At 39.1% G+C, this 24427-nt stretch overlaps 3 protein-coding genes across 7 annotated transcripts in view; 2 read left to right on the top strand and 1 right to left on the bottom strand.

Annotated features, from left to right (window-relative positions):
* LOC306985331 (uncharacterized protein) overlaps window positions 1-24427 on the top strand; it is a 250378-nt gene that overhangs the window by 165905 nt on the left and 60046 nt on the right. The window lies entirely within an intron of this gene.
* Window positions 1-24427, top strand: part of ppp1r12b (protein phosphatase 1, regulatory subunit 12B) — a 59024-nt gene that overhangs the window by 24312 nt on the left and 10285 nt on the right. For 2 of the 4 annotated variants that reach the window (XM_079587463.1, XM_079587464.1), the window contains exons 7-11: window positions 20217-20233; window positions 20342-20474; window positions 21395-21499; window positions 21878-21928; window positions 22835-22885. In XM_079587463.1, coding sequence (XP_079443589.1) covers window positions 20217-20233; window positions 20342-20474; window positions 21395-21499; window positions 21878-21928; window positions 22835-22885 — 357 coding nt within the window. Of the gene's footprint in view, window positions 1-20216; window positions 20234-20341; window positions 20475-21394; window positions 21500-21877; window positions 21929-22834; window positions 22886-23652; window positions 23728-24427 lie in introns of all 4 variants that reach the window. The other 2 variants (XM_079587465.1, XM_079587466.1) reach the window with 2 other exon arrangements.
* The window catches only part of syt2a (synaptotagmin IIa), a 107478-nt gene continuing 104567 nt past the window's right edge, over window positions 21517-24427 (bottom strand). Inside the window, exon 10 of the mRNA XM_079587458.1 lies at window positions 21517-21567. Coding sequence (XP_079443584.1) covers window positions 21564-21567 — 4 coding nt within the window. The 3' untranslated portion in view covers window positions 21517-21563. The remainder of the gene's footprint in view (window positions 21568-24427) is intronic.

Consider the following 24427-nt stretch of genomic DNA (forward strand, 5'->3'; position numbering starts at 1 on the left):
ATCGCCTGTCAGTCTCGGGAAACACTCTCCTCGTGATCCTCTGGGCGCACAAGTTTGCACCTGTTGAGCGTATTTACTTCACTTCCAGCAGTCATGGCTGTCTCCACTGCTGTGTGAAACGGTGCCTGCGTTTGTCAGGGATCTTCCGTTTTATCCAGGAGAGAGATGTCATCGCTCTATTCGCGCAGCAAGGACCTTTCCTCTCGCTCCAGAAAGTCCCTGTCGGACTCACCGCCCTCCTCTCCGTCCCCCAGCACCAAAACCTTCAGAGTAAGAGCCAGCTGTGTTTGCTTAGCGTTTGTCACATTATAACACAGACATTTCAATATGCAGTATTGTGTTTAATTTGACGTAACTGTCAATCTTAACTGCAGGATGTCAAATGTTCACGTTTTTACATGAATTACTTTATTTTAGGCTAGATTTTAGTTTTTTTATTTGTTTTTTAACAGCAGTCAAAGCAGGTTTTACGGGTTAAAACATTAAAGCTAGTTTTCAAGTGCTTACTTGATTATTTTGGTGCTTAAAGTTGAGTCCAAAAGTCCACAATGCAAATCTGGGATTTTGTTTTGCATTTAAACCTGGAAATAAAGTGTTTTAGGATTGTTTTAAGGAGTGTTTTAGGATTTTGGGCAATTTAAAGCAAATAAAAGCACTTTAAATGTCACATTCTACACTATTTCTAGGTAAACAAAACAAATGAGTGAATTTGTGACATTTTGTTCAGACAGTCTAATGTTCTTTCATTGATGGTCTTTATCAAGTTCAAGTGCTGCTGTCATTAACCCTGTAAATCTGACTTATAAAATAATAGTCCGAAAATATATTTTTAATTGAACAGTTTATTGAACCTTTATGAAAAAAAAAATTGAAAAAAAAGTCTGTGTATGTGTTTTGTTTTGTATCATATTTGATATATTAGGCATTTATGATTTATATAATATAAAATAGTGAAAATATGGAGCTCATATTCGAGGACGAATAAAACACCTCTGACTGAGCAAAAATATCACATTTGGTGCCGTTTATTTACAGTGTATTGACAATATGATAGCTTGTGATGTACATCAGTGAGATATTTATAGCAGTATATTTTTTGCATTTATATGCATATAGCTATCAGTCACACTATATCTATCAATAATTTGTCTTAGTAAGTAATATTTAAATGCTTAGTTTTATGATCAAAGCTCTGTAGTTTTTATTGTTGAAGGCAAAATACATATAATGCACTGCAATATGATGAATGAGAGAATAAACATTCCTCAAAAACCTGATAGATCATATTTAATATATTTGCACGATAAAAAAAAAAAAAAAAAAAAACCAAAAATGGATAATCAAGTAAACCTAAGCTGTTTCAGTCCAGGAAATGTTAATCATGAAATATTAATAGCAATATGAAATACATTTTTACGTTCACTTTATAAAAAAAAAGACACATGCACCACGATCTGAAGGTGGATATTTTTATTATACAGTTATACTAAAAGGCCTTTGATTTGCTAAAAAAGTGACTCAATCAGACGACAGAAGGCATATACTGTAAAGATTGTGTACAGCAGGTTTTTCAGCAAAGTTTTGATCGTGTTGATCATTTAGAAGCCTTAGAAATTAATGTATCCAATATTATACAGTAGGCTTTATAGGGTCAAAACAAATAAAAAACTATTTTATTGGGAAATCAGTATACAGTATGAACAAAGTTGCATGAAATAGTCCGGTGAGCAAGCACATCTATAATCATGTTGTAAATTCAACTCCTCTTTTGGTGCTCGTATCACAACAGAGCATGTTTGTGAGCTCATAAGATGGTGTTGTGCTGTGATTGAGGGCTGACATCGGTGAATGAGCAGAGCTGCAGTGTCTGTGATGTAAACACTGATTCAGGATGTAGTGGGAGTAATTCCCAGCGGTCACGGTTCACTCAGTTTTTAAATTACTGGCCACGTCCCACAGTAGTTAACTAATAATTATTGCAGAGCATAAAACGTTTGCAGTGTTGTCAGGAAAGACAAACGTTTTTTTTAATGGTATATAGTTGATAAATATCAGGGTTATTATAGTTAAGTAAAACTAGAAAATAAACAATTTTGTTGCTTGAACAACTAAAATAAAGTATTTTTTTCAGCTACTGTTGCCAAGGAAGTTGGAACCTTTTCTAATGTATTATTTATTCACTTTTAACTTGATGTACTAAAACTATATATAAAAAAAAAAATTAAATAAACATTTATAAAAAACTACATAGGCATAAAAAAAACGTAATAATGACAAATAAATATACAACAAAATGACTAAAATGAAAAACGAATTTAAACTATTTAAAAACTATAGTATGTCAGAGATACCTGCCAGGTTTATGTTCTGGTCTATGGACTCTTATGCTGATATTCTGTTTCGTTTCCTTTAGTTCCTGTTTCCCTGATCAGTTTAGTTTCGGTTTTCATGTGTATATATACACCCCTGTTTCCGTTCAGTTTTTTTTCGGTTCTCGTTTGTGGATTATGCTGGTTTGTGATTCTCCTATGTTTCCCCTATGATCTCCTGTGAGTTACAAATTTATAATAAAGACTGTTTTTGTCGTATTCTCCTGCATCCAGTTAATTTGTGCTGCAAGCCAACTGTGTTAAGAACCGACTAAATCATGGAAAGAAACTATTAAAGATGGACGTAGCGGCCGTTCACCTCCTACTCGACGATGAAGAGGACCATACGAGGGATTTTTTAGACCTGCCGTGCCAAACACTCTACCCGCACCATTCCCTCTGTTTTTTTTTAAATACCAGCCTCAATGAGCGGTCCAAGGCACACCTGCCCGGAGAAGGTCCTCGAGGGACGTTTGCTAGCTATGTGGAGGGGGTGCTCCTGCATGGTTTTCCCCTCAGCGTCACCCTCACCCACCAAGGATCCAGCGATGAAGCCCGCACCCGGCATGGAACAAGAGCCCGAGCCCGTACCTACCACGGACCCTGAGCTAGAGCCCACTCCCGCTACAGAGCCAGAGACGGACCCCATTTCCGTCATGAGTCCGAAGCCTATCGCCAGATCCATTCAGGAGTCGGCGATTGCGAGAAACAGAGCTCTGGCTCATTGAAATGTGAAATAAGTAGCCAATTCCCACCAAAGTCCCCACTTCCAAACTCTCTTCTCTTTAACTAAACCTATGGAATTACATTGATGACCTGATCCTGCTCTATGTCATTTTTATCCCGCTATATATGACCTCTCTGCTGGCTCAGTTCACTCCCCTGGATCTGCCTGCTCTGCTGGTGCCGCTCAGCTCCTGGGCTCTACCCTCTCTGGTAGCTCCGTACAGCTCTCTGGCTCCGCCTCGGGCTTCACGATCCCCAGCTCTGCATGGTGATGCGGATCCCCTAGCTTCGCCTCGCGTCTCCACCTCAGCCTGTTTGCTCCGCCCTGGCTCTGTGCTCCCCCGTCTCCACCGTGGTACATCAGCCCCCGAGCTCCACAGAGTTCCCTCAACCTTCCAGCTCCGCCTTTATCAGTCATCTCTCTGCCTATGCCATGGACTTTTGGGCCTTCGGCCGCGCCTAGTCCCTCCACCCCTTTAGCTACATCTGGGTCCTCCCTCCCTCCGGCTCTGCCTTGGCCCTCACTCCCTCCTGCATCGCCCCGGTCTGCCGAGCCATCCTCTCCACCTTGGTCCCATAAGCCACCTAGGATATCCAGGCCTGTGGTGTTGCCCTGGAATGTCTCCACCTTGGTCTCCAGGTTTTGCCCGGACCATCAGCAAAGTCTCCACCCTGGCTCCTCCCTCCATCGGCTCCACCATAGGATCGTCCTCTGCCAGCTCCTCCAGGGTCTTGTTCATTGCCAGCTCTACTCCCACCTCCAGAGCCCCAACGGGCCTTTCGGGAGGGGGGTGTAATGTCAGGTTTATGTTCCTTTCAATCGACTTTAAGTTGATATTCTGTTTCATTTCCTTTAGTTCCTGTTTCCCTGCTCTGTTTAGTTTTGGTTACCTTGGTTACAGATTATGTCCTTTGTTTCTATAGTTTAGTATGAGTATCACATGTGTATAGTTATGTTTGCGATGTGTTTTATATACCCGTTTTAGTTCAGTTCTTTGTCGGTTCTCGATTGTTGATTATGTTGGTTTGTGATTCCCCTACGATCTCCTGTGAGTTATGGATTTATAAAGACTGTTTTTGTTGGATACTCCTGCATCCAGCTTGTGTGTGCTGCAAGTCAACCGTTACAATACAAAAATAACTGCTAATAATCAGAACATTTTTTGGAAGATTTTTGGTTAGGTTTAGTTAGAAAACATGAGTGGTGTTTGAGACGTGGGTTGTGGGTGGTGCCAATGTTTCGCGGTTGCTAAGGTGTTCTGGGTGGTTAAGAGGGTGTTTTGTTTTATTATCCCCTTAGACAAAATCATAAAACTGGTAGATTGTACAGTAAAAGTAACAGCACACCTCTCCTAAACAAGCCCCATAGCCCATAGCTACACGCTGAAGTGTAATATTTAGGGTTATGAGTTTGTTCAGATCCCTAGCAAATGAGCAGTAGCAATAGTGAGGCTTTTTTTGGCACTACCAAATATAGAAAAGTGTATATGTTAGGTACTGCAACTGATCACTATTGTTTTTATTTTATTTTTTTCAAGATTGTCATCATTTTTAATCACATTTTTTTCAGATTACTCAAACAATCATAAAACAATATATATTTTTAAAAGTACAAATATTCCATGTGGTCTGAAATAACCGTTGTGTAACGGTGTCATATAAAGGCAAAACACAGAAACGACACATTTTATATGAAGTACATACAGTATGCCACTCTAATGGACGTTGCTGTCACTGCTTGACATTTCATGTCAACATGCATTGACCATTTCTAAATGTCATTTATATGCATTAGGTTGTGGCAGTACTGAAATGTTTTGAGCCGGTTTGAGTCAGAGTGTGTGTGTGTGTGTGTGTGTGTGTGTGTGTGTGTGTGTGTGTGTGTGTGTGTGTGTGTGTGTGTGTGTGTGTGTGTGTGTTTTGCGAACAGGGTTTGTCTTGTATTATCAGGCATTAATAGAATTTCCCCAATCCGTCCTGAGCTGATCTCACATATAAGCCAACGCTGCACCCAGATAATCCAATATTCCCCTTATTAGATTTAAACACCTTGCCTGGAAAAAAACACAACCATTTTGGACTAAATCTCTTATCTAAATAAAATCTCTGTAATGAAATTAAAATTTTCCAGCAGGAAAAACCTGTCTATTTCATTCTTGTTTTTTAAATCTCACCAGATCGACCCAGAATGTACTCTTGCATAATAGATTGATCCTCAGACTGCATTTGTTGAAACACTTGCTATTTCACTTTTACTTTTTGGCTGCTGTTAGCCACTTCAAAACCCCATAAACAAACTCAAAGTCTGTGAGCGAACAAGACCAATAAAGGCCATGTTGACGTGTGGAGACTGTGTTTACTTCAGCGAAAAGATGCCCATAAAACCAGCAGGTGCTGCAGCTGTTCGGTCTTTAGGAAGGTAATACATGCACGGATTGAAGGGGAACCAGACCTCTGCTTTTGCAAACCTTCAGTTAAGTGTGACAGTTCAGTTTTGACGTAACTGTACATGCTGCTTCATATATGGCATCACCGACCTCACATCTCTGTCTGCAACAGTGTTGTGGAAGAAATTATAGTTTGTCATGTTAGAAGTTACAAGTTACCCTTAACATAAAGTAGTTCGGGGCTGTTCACACTAAACATGTTTTTGCATAGCACTGAGGTGCTTTTCCATAGATTTGTCTGTGTAAAACATATGCTAGATGGACGTCTTTGTCCATTTCGCTCACTTCTTGCCTCCTTTGCAGATCTAAAACAGCGCTTTAAGTATATTTTTTAACTCGCCATGTTGCATTTTTTTCCCATTCCGCTGCGTCTGTGAAAAATGCGGCCTATGTGAACTAGTCCAGCTACTCTTTTAAAACAGTTAGCTTAATTTAAAGGGCAAGTATCTTTTTAAATGTAACCTTCTAATGATGTATTGGATATTGGATACATTTACATTAGTGTCAATTTAAATAAATACATTTACATTAAATACAGCTAAACTGCAAATAAATAGCCCTACAATAAGCCCTAATTCACAATATAGAGCAAAACCAGCTATATTTATCTAAATTTTCCCTATAAAAAAAATAAAAAATGCTTTGCTGGGGCTGTAATTGGTGAATATGTGTCTTAATCAATTAATTTACATAAATTGAATCAAACAAACCGATTCACTAAAATGAACCAGACTTCCCAATGCTACTGTCACAGCCACGCCCTCATCATCACTCACTCCATCCTCATCGTCACTCGCTCCACCCACTCGTTCACTCTCCCCTGAATTCTAATCACCTTCACCTGGCCACTTCATCAAGTCACACCCTTTATAAACCACTCTCACTCACCAGTCATTGTCTGGTCTTGTCAATACCACTGACATACAGACTCACCCACGCTACTCACCTCAGAGAAAGCTACTTACCTTCCGTATCCTGGGTATCCGATCTTCCGTCATCAGCCATCCGTCTTCCATCCCTTGAGAACCTCGTGAACCCTTTCGCCCGCATCTACAACCAAGAGACATTGATTACCATTCAGTTAAGTCTATGTGAACTCTATCTTCAATTGAACTACTCACCATTGCATCCTGGATCTGTTTGCACCTTGTTCAATAAACTACATTTCAACTTACCACCTGTCTGCTTCCGTTGTATACCTGACAGAAGACCAGACCACAATGCAAGCTGCAGCCGATACCGAGGATCCACCACCGCGAGATACTTTCGCTGATCTGGTTCAAGCCGTTGGTCAAGCCTTACAACAAAATCCACCAGCTAATCCTCCCATCGTCGCTGCTGTCCCTCAAGATCTTCTCCTTCCTTCACTTCCGCAAATACCCGCTTCTTCTGGAGCTGCCTCTGCGAGTCCCATGGCCCGACCGGCGACATAATCAGGCGAGGCGGAGAACTGCAGCGGCTTCCTCCTTCAAGTATCATTATACTTTGAAATGCAACCCCATCTTTTCCCTAACGACTCTGCCCGGGTGGCGTTTATTATATCCCTGTTGTCTGGCCGCGCTCTCCAATGGGCGCATTCCATCTGGGATTCAAACTCACCCATCATAAAATCTCTCTCCAGTTTTCTTCAACATTTTAAAACTGTATTCGGGTTATCTGCTGATAAACTGTCCATCCACGATCAACTCTTCAATTTACATCAGGGCTCAACTTCAGTTTGTGACTGCGCTCTTCGCTTCCGCACCCTAGCGGCCTCCAGTAACTGGAACGAAACAGCTTTAATTACAGTGTTTCGACATAGCTTGAGCATGTATTGCGCTTCTGATCAACACCTCCACAGTGGCTGTTCCATTCGACCTCCGCGTACTGCGGTAAGCACTATTCAGGTTCCTCCTAAAATTGAAACTCTCAATCGTACTATGGTTCTACTCTTCACCCCTCGTCTTTGTGTCTCAGCGCAAGCCTTACTCGACTCCGGTGCCAAAGGGAACTTCATTTCCACCCAACTACTCCAAAAGTTAAACATTCGAAGGCTCAGAACTCACCAATATCTCCGAGTACAAACTATTCAAGGTAAACCCCTGGGTCAAGGTAGAATCCGTCACTTTTCACCCACTGTCACTCTACAAATCTCCATTCTGAGAGGATGTCATTCATGGTGCTGGAGGAGTCAACCGCTGAACTCATCCTGGGACGCCCATGGATGGTACAACACCAACCCTCTATCAAATGGAGAACTGGAGAGATCTTACGCTGGGGTGAACATTGTTTTTCTAACTGCTTGTCTTCAATCAAAAAATCATCTTCTTCCTCTTCATCTGAAATTAACCCATCGTGTCAAGTCAATTCAACCACAGTCGAGAGTCCTGAAGTCCAACATTCTCTGACGATTCCCTCTGAGTATGGGGCGTTCCAGGATGTGTTTAGCAAACAACTAGCGACCAAATTACCTCCTCATCGGCCATGGGACTGCGCTATCGACCTGCTACCTGGAGCCACCTTACCCAAGGGCCGTATTTACCCCCTGTCCATCCCGGAGCAGAAGGCCATGGAGGAGTATGTGGAGGAAACTCTCAATCAGCAGTTCATCCGTACATCTACCTGCCCTGCCGCTTCAAATTTTTTCTTTGTGGGAAAGAAGGACGGAGGCTTGCGGCCGTGCATCGACTACAGACATCTGAATTCCCAAACCATCAAGTACAGCTATCCTCTTCCTCTGGTCCCAGCGGCTTTGGAACAGTTGCGTGGAGCCCGAATCTTCTCCAAGTTAGATCTTCGTTCTGCCTACAATCTCATCCGAATTCGGCAAGGTGACGAATGGAAGACCGCGTTCGTCACTCCTTCCGGCCATTATGAATACCTCGTTATGCCTTTCGGATTGTCCAACGCCCCAGCAGTCTTCCAAGGTTACATGAACGAAGTCTTCAGAAACTACCTCAATCGGTTCGTCATAGTGTACATAGACGACATACTCATCTACTCTCCACTCTCTGAACACCGCAAGCACGTCATCTAGGTCCTAGAAAAACTGAGAGAACATCAACTGTACTTAAAACTCGAGAAGTGTGAATTCCATATCCCTTCCGTACAGTTCCTGGGTTACATCATTGACCAACATGGAGTACAAATGGACCAGAGGAAGGTGGAAACCATTCACAACTGGCCACAACCCACTTCAGTCAAAGAGCTCCAGTGGTTTTTAGGATTTGCAAACTTCTACAGAAGATTCATCAAGGGTTACAGTCTCATCAGTACTCCGTTAACCTCATATCTGAAAGGCCGGCCCAAGTCTCTGTCCTTATCTTCAGAAGCCCTCCAAGCATTTCACGACCTCAAGGATGCATTTGCTACTGCCCCAATACTGGTACATCCCAACCCCGATCTCCCATTCATCATCGAAGTGGACGCTTCATCTACCGGTGTTGGGGCGGTGTGATCTCAGCGGCAGGGTGAGCCTCCCAAACTCCATCCATGCGCCTTCTTTTCCAAGAAACTGTCCCCGGCGGAGTACAACTATGCTGTCGACCATTGGTTCCATCAAAGCGAGAGGGTATGGGACTCAGTTCATGTACACCTTCAGCAGGCAGTGCGGAGACACAAGAGACAAGCCGACCGTCGTAGAACCGAACCTACTCAATACCACCCAGGTCAAAAGGTCTGGCTCTCGACGCGAGACATACGACTCCGCCTGCCCTGCAAAAAGCTGAGTCCTCGATACATCGGACCATTCACTGTGCAGAGGCAGCTCAATGACGTCACTTACCGTCTCAACCTTCCACCTGAGTATAAAATTGCACCATCATTCCATGTATCACTGTTGAAACCTCACACTGAACCTGTCACTCCTCCCTCCTCAGTTCCTGCCCTGGATGACGTGCCTCCTCCTCCCGTTCCCGTGGAAGATGAGCCCATCTACCGAGTCCACGACATCTTGGACTCTCGGCGACGAGGTTCCCGGTTGGAATACCTGGTCGACTGGGAGGGCTATGGACCTGAGGAACGCTCCTGGGTTCATACTGTCACAGCCACGCCCTCATCATCACTCACTCCATCCTCCTCATCACTCGCTCCACCCACTCGTTCACTCTCCCCTGAATTCTAATCACCTTCACCTGGCCACTTCATCAAGTCACACCCTTTATAAACCACTCTCACTCACCAGTCATTGTCTGGTCTCGTCAATACCACTGACATACAGACTCACCCACGCTACTCACCTCAGAGAAAGCTACTTACCTTCCGTATCCTGGGTATCCGATCTTCCGTCATCAGCCATCCGTCTTCCATCCCTTGATAACCTCGTGAACCCTTTCGCCCGCATCTACAACCAAGAGACATTGATTACCATTCAGTTAAGTCTATGTGAACTCTATCTTCAATTGAACTACTCACCATTGCATCCCGGATCTGTTTGCACCTTGTTCAATAAACTACATTTCAACTTACCACCTGTCTGCTTCCGTTGTATACCTGACAGCTACAGGACAGTTTAGTTCAAAGCAATTAGCCAGAATGAATCAAAAAGAGATTGGTAGCACTATTTATTATATTTAAAATTTGAATACCAAGTACTATCAAGGCCAATATCATTGATACCAATATCAATACAATACAAAATAAAACAAAATTAAGATAAAAAAAAAACTTCACTTTTTAGGTACAAAGGTGGACCTTTTGAAACGGCACTGCCCCAGTGACGGCTTTGTAGCTTTTATTTCTGAGCGTCTAGCAAAGTGTATCATATACTTTGAGTTAGTTACTCCCCAGTACTGGTCTGCACACTGTAACAGAGGTTGAATTTTTAGTGATTATAACGGGAGGCTCGCCACATAATAATACAAGATTAGCTAAAGAAAATGCTCATGACGTTTTATGTTTCCTCTAATAATAACATATCTTTTTTTTCCCATCAACAAAATTGCACATGTGGGCTTGAAGTTTCCATGACGAGGGGAGGCCAGTGCGCGTGAGGTCTCACTGGGAGCGAAAGTTAAAGAGAGCAAAAGAATAAACACACATGTTTTGTTTTAAGTGGCCTTCTTATCCATGTTTATGAATTACTTTTTACCCCAAACAACAGAGTACATAGTAATAAACACTAACAGACAAACATATCTGTTTTTAAAAGGACTGTATCATTGCTCACCCTCATGTCTTCCAATCATGTATTTTTTCTTAAATGCATTTTTTTTTAAGATTATCCTGGCCACTTTTTGAGTATAATGGAAGTGAATGAGGACTGGCGCAGCTCCAAAAACTCAAATATGAAAAAAAAAAACCTAAACAAAACAAAACAAAACACAAAAGTAACATGGGCCCTGTTTACACCTGTTTTTAATATGCATTTTGGTCTATCGGTCTAACAAAAGACCGTCTTCTCTCCACATACTAACCTATTGAGTAACATTATTAGAAGAGCGCTAGCCAGACGGGATTTAAACTTTGTCGGCTGAAGACCCAAGTTTTGTTTGTAGATGAAAAACATACCAAGCACAATGTTCTCTCACCATTCCTGATTTATAATACACATACGCATGCACACACGCACACACACACACACACACACACACGTTACCGCCCATAGACCCTCCCCTTGAAATATCAGGACAGAAGTGGTTGAAAGTGGACAAAAGAGACGGATTAAAACACCAGGTGTAAACGGGAATGTGTGTCTCGTCAACTTAAAGCATCTTAAAGGGGTGGTTGATCATGATTTCACTTTTCTAACTTTAGTTAGTGTGTAATGTTGCTGTTTGAGCATAAACAACATCTACAAAGTTACAACGCTCAAATTTCAAAGCAAAGGGAGATATTTTCTTTTACAGAAATCACTTTTTAAAGACTACAACAAACGGCTGGTAGGGACTACACGACACAAAATTTACATAAACCCTCCTCCGGTAATGCGATTTATAGATTATCATGACAGGATATGCTAATCAATGACTAGACGATAACTACACATAAACTACATAAATTCATCAACTAACCGTTCAGAAATGTCCTGTTGCTTCTACATGTTGTCACTTCTTCTTGAGTCTCTCGATCATTGTCCGAATCCAGTTTGAACATAAAAAACGAAAAGTTTTTTTTAATTTTCAGTACATGTCTGTGTGAGGTAAAAGGACAAGAGCTCTTGTAGCTCCGCCCCCCTGTGCCACGAGCAGCAGCTCATTTGCATTTAAAGGGAGAGACACACAAACAGTGTGTTTTTGCTCACCCTCAAAAAGTGACAATTTTAACATATAACAATATCTGTGGGGTATTTTGAGCTAAATCTTCACATACACACTCTGGGGACATCAGGGAATTATTTTTATCTTGTGAAAAGGGCATTATACCACCCCTTTAATACCAGCTGTAAACAGGGACATAAAAAAGTGGTTTATGGAACCACTGTAAAAAAAAATCCTCCTAATTAAACTTAAAAATTAGCTGAAAGTTGCTACCTTAAATTAAGTTTAATCAAATGTATACTTCGAACAAAACTTGTAAACTACTGTTATTGCCATGTCTTTGTAATCATTTGAGAAATTTACTAGCAATTTTGGAGTGATTTATTTTTAACAGTGTATTTAGCAAGAAAAAGTGTAAAAAGTAGTAGATGCCTCTTAGTGCAAATAGTGGCTGATACTATTTGCACCTCAGTGTATTTTAGTACATTGCAAAACAGTATGCCATATTCAGTGTATATAATTATATTGATTAAAATCATAAATTAATGGTGCTTTATTGGGACATTACTTGTACTTGACATTACCTTCCCTACACCTACCCGATAAACACTTCATATGATGTTTCTAAAAAGTTTAATACAATGCGTTTACGTGGTTTTAGGATAAAAAAAAGTCATTATTTTACACAGACAATGGTGGGTGGAGTTAGTGTAAACTGCCATTGCCAACAAGACGGGCTATTTGTACTTGGTGTTAGACACTGTTTTTTCCATTTTTTTTTAGCACATTTGTCTTCAGTTGAAAATTTAAAGTATACTTCGACCGTCCGCGTTTCGCAGTGGTCAGCGCACTCTCCGCGTGACTTAATTTTCGTCATCGAGGGTCATATACTGTAGATTTGGGTGAAGAACAGACTGAGAAAGTCATTGTTCAATGGAAATAAAAATCCTAATGAAAGTTCTTAAATTGCTTAAATTGAGTTCATAAACAAATCAGATTGATCCAGATCACATAACCATTCTGACTCAAGAAACATTAGCATCCTTTTTCGAAGCTTGAAGGTTTCCATTCAACATAATTGCATTGGAAAAGGGCAACCAGCTCATTTTTCAATGTCCTTTTGTATTCCACAGAAGAATTGGTTTGACACAACATGAGAGGAATTGGAGGAACTGTTTCTCAAACAGAGCAGATCAGAAGAAACCAGCCCTTATAAAGTCATCAAACAATTGAAAACAAATGACTTGATTTGTTTTCTCTTAATATATCTGGCTTATCACACAGAGAGCGGTGGGAGCGGGGAAGAGAAAGAGAGCGAGAACGAGAAAAAGCCTTTTTTTGGAGTTGTGTGTTGTAATACTTCTTTTGAGTATGGTGATGCTCACATTTTCCATTTTGCAAGCTGGCAGACGGACTAGCTGGCTCTCAAAGAGGGGGATGAAGGGATGAGGGGAACGAGAGAATTAAAGAGGTTGTGTATAAATACTTCAGCATGAGCCAGATCCTGTAAATGTTACAGTTTGTGGAGTTATGGGATCAGGGTGAAGCCCACAGCTGCATGAAGCAGTCTCAGTCTGTTACTTCATAGTATGAGTTATAGAGCTCATATGTGCTGAATGCATGGAGAACTGAGCAACCCTGCAGCGTGTACACTGTGACCGAACGCAGTTTCACACGGGACAGTTGTCCTGGTGCACGAATCCAGCTAAACCAACTCCTCATTCAACCATTGTAAGAGAATTGACTAAACTGTTCCCAGATCAGGGTGAGCTCTGCCAGCAATGCCAGTCAGGGTGTGAATTGCAGTGGGGTTTGACCCATCAATTAAGGCTTGAATCCAAAGGAAGCTAATATAAAAGGGCTTTATAAAGCTAATATGCTAAGAATAAACTGAAGCATGTAAGTGTAGGTGCCCAGCCAAAATAGAAAGGTAAATATAGAAAGAAGTTGGCCCATTATGGTGCCTAAATTTACTATAATCCTACCTTGGTGACATTTCGACGCCCACAACTCTTAAATAAACTGGAACGATCCTTAAATTCAACATCACATGACCAAAAAGGAAGTTGCCTAAACTCATCCAAAGAATATTCCACAGTGAATTCACATAATGTGTGATTAAATTGAAATTTATTTTAATAATACCCACCATAATACACTCTACCAATGATATTAAATTATAATAATAAAAAAATAATGGTCATAATAATAAAATAATACAGAAGTTATCACATATATATATTATATATATGTAGTATATATTTATATATGCATGTGTGTATATATAAATATATATATTTATTTTTCATAATATGAAAAATGGTATGATAATAATAGTTATAGCAATAAAGATAATACAGAAGGTTTCTCATGAACAAAAATGAAAAATATCATATTAAGATAACAAAATAATGAAGGTAAAAAAGACTATTGAGGACATCACAGAAAATTATAATTTAGTGGCAACACACTTGTATGTAAAATTAATTAATATTTATTTTTAATGAAATAAAATAATAAAATAATGAAATTAAATGAAATAAAATAAAAATAATAATAGTGGTAGGGAAACAAATAATACAACGCAAAAAATAATAACAAACATGACAAATCAGTGGCTAGTTATATATCACACAATACTAGGACAAAATGCAAAAGATGTAAAAAACACAGATATACAAAGTTAATATACTAAACCATTCACAATAGATATAATTCTCAGTGAAATGCTACAACAGCATTTCAGTAACTACAATTTTATTCCAAAGTAATCCGCCTTCAACTGAGCAGGAAACAGTAAGTGCAACAGAAACATCTCAAGTCTTTCCAATAGACTGAGAGAACATAATAGTTGTCGCTTTATATTCCTATTCTATATTCGAATAAATAGACTTTAAAATTGATTGTAACAATTATGATTACACAAGATGAGCCTCAAAAAAGTGGTTGTATAATTGACTCGTGTGAGTTTGATCAATGAAAGCGTGAGCTAGCGTCTGTTCTCTTTAGCATGCGTGTATTTGTGTTGAAGAGGCCATTCCCATTAATCTGATTGAGTGTTATTTTTACTTGCAGGAAGGAATGTGCATCGGCGCTGCCTTACATGGTTTACTGTGGTGAAAGTGTGCGCTCTCTTTCTCTCTGTAGACACAGTGAGTGAGCTCAGGGCCAGCAGGTGCCCATGGGTAATGATGCCCCCCGAGGACTTTAAACCTGCAGTTTAATGTGATTTACCCAAGTAGGACATGTTCTTGGAACAACACTCCTATTAACCGATAGGATTTGGAGGATAAGGATAGGGTTATGGGCTTGAACAACACTCTTATTAACCTTTCAATTCTCTCTGATTGTAGGTTGAGAGACTGAGAGTTGTTTCATAGGAATGTTGTTCTGGACCAACAAAGGATGCCAATCCCAATTTTGTTCTGCATAACGATGACCTCAGATCCCAGAATGACCAGACATGAGAGCAAGACCACCAGAACACACATCCACTAAATGCAGACTTCAGGTTCCCCACTTGACGTGACCACACAGAACTAAACAAGACCACCAGCACACATTGTAAACGTTTCAGATAGTTTTTTTTTGTTTTGTTGTGGCTACATGTAAACACTTGAATAAGACATCTAGCCGCACTTTGAGAAATCACAATGATTGCCAGTAAAACACAAACCAGCCACGGATATTACAGCAGTTATTGTATGTCAGTGCCGCAGGTCAAGCTCTGTTTGTCCTCCAGTGTTATCCGTGACATGGTTGGAGAGCAAGTCGATGTGCTATAGCCACATAAGGAGAGATGTGTCTGAAATACTGCCTAAACCAGTCTCTCCAGTGGCTCGGGGACTTGCTCTCATCCATCTGTTTATTTCCTTGTAAAAAGCACTACAGAATCATGCCAGAAAACAGCATACGCAGTTACGATCAGCGAGATACTCTCACGGTCACGTATGCTTGTACATACTTGTACGTATGCTCTTTTAGGTTGGTTCCAAAACATATTTTAAGTTTTGCTATTTTATTTATTTATAATTTAGCTACTTTAGTAACTTGTCAACTACATGTCAGCTAACTCTCATAAGTAGTTGACTTCGGTTAGGGTTAGGTGTTAAGGTTCGGGTTAGTAGAATAAGTTGACATGTTAAGGTTAGGGTTAGGGTTATAATACTTGCAAGTTTAAGTTACTTAAAATGTCTGGGAGGAGCATCAATATAAAGTGTTTGCAGATATAAAGCAAAACATCTACTAATACTCTAATGAGAGTTAGTTGACATGTAGTTGCGATGTTACTTATAGTCAGCAGAATTTCTAAAGTGGACCATCGAAATAAAGTGTAACCTAAAGAATGTATTATTACGTATAAAATGTTAAACTAAATAAAAAACTATATAATTATAAGCTATTTCAAAATGCATTGTGTAGAAATGGATTTCTATAAAAGATGTCTGGCCCTCAGTCATGCCATCATTTCCTGTACGAGCAAGTTTTGCCACTAAAAAGTTTTATTAATGTAGTAGCCATCATATTAGTAGTGTATATTTTTAACAAAGAGACAACGGTGTCAGAGCGTGAATGAAATATGAGAAATTTTTTTAATTGCATCTCTATTTAAATCAAGCCAGTTTTGTGCAAAAAGAGTTAAAATATTATTTATCTGTGCGTATTTATGATACATAAAATGGTAGTGAAAGTAATATTTTACTCCAAAAATGTAATTTCAAGTGCAGTCATTTTTATCTGCAATTAACAGTCGATGTTATCTGCAATTAAATTCAACTTTTTATACTTTTCATTTATATTAAATGCATTTAGCTAAACTTTGTGACCCACTCAAGTAGGACTTAAGTTTATCTTTATATGTAATTTCATAATTACTATTGTCTTTGAAAAAATACTGCTGAATGTACTCACAAGCATTTATGGTGTCATTTATTAAAATATATTTGTAATTACAAATTTGTAATGTTGAAGTTGCAATTTAGTACATTTAAATTCAGTAAATTCACCATTAAAATTATAATCAAGTACTTTACATTTAATTTGGCATTATTACAAAGTGCACTTATTAAAAGTGTATTTAAGTTGATGAAACATAGTCATGAAAGTGCACTCTCTTTAAGTTCATGTGGCGTTTTATTTAATTAATATATTATCTGCAAGTACTTTTTTCACTGTAAACCCTAACGCTCAAAATGATTAATTGTTTGAGTAGGACAAACTTAAATTAAACTAATTAGTTCAGTCAAATTAACTTTTATGAGTATTTATTTAGCACTTTCTTTTTATTTCAAGTTCACAGAACTGATATATTTTAAGTAAACAGAACTGTTTCATTGGTTTGAGTTTTATGAAATTATTTCTTTTTTAATTTAGACGAACTTAAAGGAGAACTCCGGTGCAAAATGAACCTTTGGTCTAATTACACATTGTTACCTAGTCAACCGTTATCTGAGATTTGTTTTCATGATTATCGAATGTAAATAGTTTTATCTTTAAAAACAGTTGAGCCTATAACGCTAGTATAACGCTAGTATATGGGGCATGGAGTAATGACAAATAAAAATCGCTTGTTAATACCACTAACAAGGCTCAAAATAGCCCCACACTAACACGGTAGCATAATGAGGGTCCCTACATGCAAACCGAAGCATTGAGAACTTTGACAGTGTCCAGACAGTTTAATAAGAAGATATTTTATACATACAGTCAACTTCACGTATACAAGCAGAATCCATCTTGGAAAAACAGACTCTATCAATCGATCTACGAACCACCGATCCAAATGCGCTGGACCATATGAGATTCTACACAGTTCAGCGCATTTGGATCGGTGGTTCGTAGATCGATTGATAGAGTCTGTTTTTCCAAGATGGATTCTGCTTATATACGTGAAGTTGACTGTATGTATAAAATATCTTCTTATTAAACTGTCTGGACACTGTCAAAGTTCTCAATGCTTCGGTTTGAAGGTAGGGACCCTCATTATGCTACCGTGTTAGTGTGGGGCTATTTTGAGCCTTGTTAGTGGTATTAACAAGCGATTTTTATTTGTCATTACTCTACGCCCCATATACTAGCGTTATAGGCTAAACTGTTTTTAGAGATAAAACTATTTACATTCGATAATCATGAAAACAAATCTCAGATAACGGTTGACTAGGTAACAATGTGTAATTAGACCAAAGGTTCATTTTGCACCGGAGTTCTCCTTTAAGTTTAACTGAAACGGCTGCGATGTCTATTTCCCAGCATGCTTTGCCGATGGCACTCGAAAGGGAGAGTAAATGCTAAAATTAAGTGTAATATAATGTTTTTCTTGTGTGCAAGATTAATGTTAAGTGGGAGATTTAGTGATTAATGTTTTGCTATGCTAATTTAGAAGAATTTCTGTTAATCTTGGTTTTAGGATAGTTACCATCATGGTGACAAGTGGTGCATGAGCTTGATTTGAGAGCAAATAATAACTTTATATTGTTGCACTTATACATTAAGTGCTTCTGTATAACATACTATTACTAATATGTTAGCATATTAGTATGTTAGCAGATTAGCTTGGTAAAGCTAACTAAGTTTATACTAATAAAAGTGTTCACATAGAGATTACATGAAAGTTTTAAGTTAATAGTATGAATTCATGTACTCATACATTTCAATTGTTCTTAACTTGAAATGTTTAAGTACAAAATAAAAATCTGCTAGTTCTGCTTACTTAAACTTTGATTGCCTTAAATGTTTTGAGTTCTGCCAACTTATTCGGGTTTACAGTGTACACTAAAAGTGCACATTAATACAATAATAAAAAAAAAAGACAAAAATGACAGAATTCCCTGGAGATGTACTGTACGCATACACACCGTTGGACATTGTTAGTGGACACATTAAACTAATGAGAGTGTGAAAAGTGTCTCACAGTTCCTGTAGTCACAGCACCATCCCATTTAATAGATCTCATTTGCTGCAATTAGTTTTGTGAGTGCGTGAAAAGCTCTTGGTTTTCTCTGCCAAACTCTGTCCGGCCGTTGTGACTGATTCTGCATGTCCTTTTTTGGTGTTGTTCAGATGGTCCCCCTCAGACAGTGGAGACAGTTGCACTGTTATTCCTCTCTGATGCATAATCAAGTGTCCAAACAGGATGTGCTGTCTTCAGCAGAGGAACAGAGGAGATTCTTTCTCTAGCTTTCTCTCTGGACTCAACAGCCTTAAAACTGAAGCAACGAGAACATATTACCAGGCCCGTGTGGAATCTGCACCCGCCGTGTAGTTTGACTGTGGTTTAACTACTTGAAATTATACCTCCCATCTTTGTTATGGATGTTTCTGCTTGGACTGTCAGACCTTTACACGAGTCATTTACCATCTATGCACATCCTCAGTTGGGACGAAAGGTCATCCAAGTGGCGATATGCGACTATGCATAACATGCACCTAAAATGGAAGCCTATTAAATATTCTTTCTGAAGATTTACTGTCTACAAGATTAGCTCCCATAAACACAAACTGATTTATATGCTTATGCAAGGAAAATGTAAGAAAGTATTCTTTATCGGATACAAATCTATTACAATAGAACATTTATTGGAGAACAAATCCTCCTTAAATGAACTTTTTTTGTGCAGTCATTGCTAACTGGAGTTGGAGTGATTTCAACTGAGGAAGTGGGTGTAAGGAAAAACACTGCGACATAATGTCATTTTTATGAAGACACACATAAGTTTGCGACGGCATGATATCATACTCTTGCTCCAGGATTTTTGCATGGCAGATTCCCATTGACAGACTCAGTCTGACCGGCTGTTCCAGCTCAATCATGTTCAGTCACACCTAAAACCTCTTCTGTTTATGTTACACGCAACCACTGTGATCTGGTCAGGCCGGTCATCAGAAAGCCGCTTCCATTTGTCCACATCAAATAGCTTTGGTATTCAGATAAGTGATTAGATCAATGCAATGCAAAACAAACCTTCCCCTGTGCAAAAAGAAGTGCACTTAATTGTATTAAATGTACACTAGTGTACTTCAAATCTTAAAAACATATATTGTTTTATTATGTTCTTGCAGATAATATATATATATGGACCATAGTAATAACGTTTAACCAAATTCTGTCATTGTTTACTCCTCCTCATGTCTTTCATATTAGAAACACAAATGACAATATTTTGGTCACACTTTAGTTTAGGGTCCCATTCTCACTATTAACTATGACTTCTGCCTTAGTAAACTCCTAACTAATTCTTATTAATAGTTAGTAAGGTGTTGTTAAGTTTAGGTATTGGTAGGATTACGGGATGTAGAATATTATCATACAGAATAAGGCATTAATATGTGCTTTATAAGTACTAATAAACAGCCAATATCCTAGTAATATGCACGTTAATAAGCAACTAGTTAATAGCGAGACCCTAAACTGAAGTGTTACCATATGTTCTGGTTTTTGTTTATGTTAAATGACAACTTTAGCAATACTTAATCAAACTTTATTTTTTTTTCCTTTGCAGCAAGACCGGGCGTCAAGGTAAGATTCTCTGTTCTTTGTCTAAGACATTATTCTTTAAAGTGCTTCTTTTTACTGATATATAAATTAATAAAAATGGCTTACTAAGTGATGTATGTGACCGATCAGGTCGGACTCCAGTGGAGTGGAGTCTCCGTCAGACCGGCTGTCAGCTCGGACCGGCACATACACACGCCGAGAGAACAGACTCGCCGCTTTGAGCAAGACGGACGACAACTCTGCCAGCAAGGACTATAAGAAGGTCAGGATACCTTTGATTAATAAAATACTTTTCCTCCAATACTATCCCCAAAGTCAACCCAGTTATTATATGACATACACAATGCTTACAGTATAACTTTCATCTTACATCCAAATAAAGTAAAATCAAAGTAGTTCATGTTTTAAAGGGGTGGTTGATCATGATTTCACTTTTCTAACTTTAGTTAGTGTGTAATGTTGCTGTTTGAGCATAAACAACATCTGCAAAGTTACGACGCTCATAGTTCAAAGCAAAGGGAGATATTTGCTTTTACAGAAATCGCTTTTTAAGGACTACAACAAACGGCTGGTGGGGACTACACACTGGGTAGTGACATCACTAACCCTGAAATTTACATAAACCCCGAATTATAGATTATCAAGACAGAATATGCTAATTAATGACTAGACGATAACTCCACATAAGCTGCATAAATTCATCAACTAACCATTCAGAAATGTCCTGTTGCTTCTACATGTTGTCACTTCTTCTTGAGTCTCTCCATCATTGACTGAATCCGGATTGAACATAAAAGGCTAAAAGTTGTTTAAAAGTTCAGTGCACGTGTGTGTGAGGTAAAATGACACAAGCTCTTGAAGCTCCGCCCCCTGTGCCGGGAGCAGCAGCTCATTTGCATTTAAAGGGACAGGCACAAAACGGTACAACTTTAACATGTTATATAAAAATATCTGTGGAGTATTTTGAGCTAAAACTTCACATACACACTCTGGGGACATCAGGGACTTATTTTACATCTTGTGAAAAGGGCATTATACCACCCCTTTAATGTGAAGTTCCTTTTTAATAGTTAATAGCATTCTTTGTTTATCCATTAGAAGTCTTCTGTTGACCAGCGCCAGGAAAGCAGCTCCCAGTGGAGATGCTAATTTAGTCTCTTCTTGTTTGTTTCACTTTATCAGCTGTACGAGGACGCACTGGCCGAGAATGAGAAGCTGAAGTCCAGACTGGACGACAGCAAACTGGAGCTCACCAAAATCCGCTCGCAGCTTGACAGAGTCGCACAGGTGAGTGAACAGTCAGACGGGGAGAGAGATCTTCCTTCTATGGCTTGAATCATCAGTTGGACCATCATCTGCCAAGAGGAGGAGGGGCCTGTGTTAAAAACACAAGCACATTCTGGCCCTCTGAATCCAGTCGGGCTCCAGAGGGTCTGGCTTTGGTAAAACTCACAGCATCTGTAAGGAATCACAAGCTGTGAAAAAAAGCCAATAATATATCTAGATACTGGTCCAGCAGTAATTTCTTATTAAAACATTTAGCTTTTTGAACATTTTACTTTGCATATGTATTTAAAGCACCTCCATTTTGTTCCTTTACAGTTTTGTTTCTGTTTCTGTTTGCAATTCTCGTTTGCTCATTAATCTTTCGTGAATGTGTTTCAGAAGCAGGACAGACTATCAGAGAGGTCCACTGTATTTGAATCAGAGAAAAGGGTATATACATATATCATCATTATATAATCTTTATTGACACTTCCTGAGGAATGTTCTCTTCAGTGTTGATTAAGATCTTGAGCTGATATTCCTTCACGCTGTTCTCAAAGTACCTCAATAAACAATGTTTCCTAACCGTTTTAAATTCTTTATTCTGCTTTAACATCTTTAATTTCATTTAATTTAATTTATTATTATTAATTATTTAAATACATTTGAATTATACAAATTATTTGTGTGTCTACTACACTCTAAAAAAAATGCTGGGTTGTTTTAACCCAAATATGGGTCAAATATGGACTAACCCAACCGTTGGGTTAACATATTTAAATTAAAAAATTGAACCCAACGGCTGGGTTTGTCCATATTTAACCCAAATTTGACCCATACAACCAAACCTGTCCCTAACCATACCTGTGTCAGCAAGTGTTTTGGGTAACATTAATTTTATTTGTTTTACAGTGTCCTTGTTACACATTGCATGCAGTGACTATAGTAATTACTATAAAGTGTGCATACTTACATCCCAGACAGCAATATAGTGTCGGGCCAGATCCGGCCAACATCTGGTACATGTGGAATCCACTTGTACCAGATGTGGGGCGGATTTGGGCCAACACTATATTGCTGTCTGGGATGCAACTAACCCTAAACCAAACCCCAATCCTAACATCAACCCTATAAAAAGTACATGCAGTTCATTCTTATTACTCAGCACTTTAATATACAATTACACTGCGATACAAAATGAACACAAGGACATTGTACCAAACAATTCACTTTCTTAATGCAAGTACATAGTGTAGTTAAAGACACCTAATATAAAGTGACTTATTTGATTCTATCGATTATTTTATAGTTTATTTTGAAAATTGTAATAGGATTGTTTTTTGTCTGCTTGTGTAGGAAAAAGAAGCATTGGAGAAAAAGGTTTCAGACATGGAAGAAGAATTAAAGGTAAAAGGAAAATGTCTATTAAATGTGGCTTTGCTGTATTGTTCTGTGCCTGAGGTGGGGTGACTTTCGAGAGCATGTTAACCTCTAAAGGACAGTTTGTTTGAATTACCTGATGAAATGGTCAGACCCCTCGTAGTTTAAGTTTAACAGCTAATGTATCTACCATGCCTGTTTTAACCCATGTTAGCCGACTCTGCCGCCACCATGCTTGCTACTAGCCGTTGCGCTCTGCATCAGTGCTGTCAGCGAAGCTCTGTAGCATCTCACAGCTGCAGTAATACATGGTGACCTAGTTCCAGCTACGCCGGGGCCAAGCCCAATCCAGCACAGAGACACGGCACGGCTTTTGTTCAGCATTCCAGCAGTAATTGCACATAGCTGGCATTTTGAGGGGCCAAGAAGAACACAGTGCCAAAATGTATGAAAGGCTAAATCAGTGTGAGGCAGATGAGATATCTGCGGCTGCTGTAGTCTGCCAGGCTCAGTGGGATAATTCATCCATGTTGCAATTGAGGAAACAAGGTTCCTGGGCTGTTTCAACTCCGATTAGTTCAAAGTTGATTAGATTCGGCCAAGATATGCGGATGACAGTGTCATTTATATTGCGACCGTGCAAAGAGCTTTAGTTCCAGAACACCGTGGAGGGAATACAATGTATTTATGCAGCTATTGAAATGCTGATGGGTAGGTCCAACAGAGTCTCACTTCAACATTAGAAATGAGAAGCACTTGTGTTTGTTTGATCAGTGATGTCACTGTTGCCCCAGCAGACGCCCTCAGTGAGGTTTCGCTACCAGTCCTGAGTTCATCCTCAGCTGGACTGGGGGAAAGAGGGGCAGATGGTGAGTGGTTTTGCCCCACGCGTGGTTGCCTGCTCACACACACCAACACACACCCATTACTCACGGCAGTACAACATGGTGTGGGTCATTTAGATCACTTTATGCCTCTCTTAGTCACACATTTGTATTCATACTCTATTTTTTTCTCTGTTAAGCTCTCAAAATAACTTGATCTCTTACTGTAATTCCTTGATAGCAGGCTTACTATCCTATAAAGACAACCAGTCAAGTCACCTTTATACAGTACAGATTGTTTCAATGCAACTTCACAGTAATACACAGGAACATAACGTAATCAATTATCAAAATTCATTATATAATATTATGAGACATACATATTCTGCTGTAAAGCAGCTCTAAAAATTAGTCTCAGCTCAATTCAGTTCAATGTTGATTCAGTTCAGTGTATTAACTGTGTAAAGTTCATTAATGAAATGGGTTCAATTCAGCTATAAGCAGCTCTATAAAAGACAGTGTTGTTATTCAGCTTAATTTAGTTTAGTGTTGACTCAGTTCAGTTCAATAACTGTAAAGTTCATCAATGAAATGGGTTCAATTGACCCTTCACAGGGAGCTTGATTGACAGGTGATCTGACCAATCATACTTCGCCATCCGCCATTTTGTCTGACAAAGCAGTCAGGGGAGTTAGTAGATTAACATGGGAGGATTTGAACTTGAGAAGCGGAGTGTACCGACGTC

The sequence above is a fragment of the Phoxinus phoxinus genome, assembly GCF_949152265.1.
Source record: "Phoxinus phoxinus genome assembly, chromosome: 18".
Taxonomy (NCBI): domain Eukaryota; kingdom Metazoa; phylum Chordata; class Actinopteri; order Cypriniformes; family Leuciscidae; genus Phoxinus; species Phoxinus phoxinus.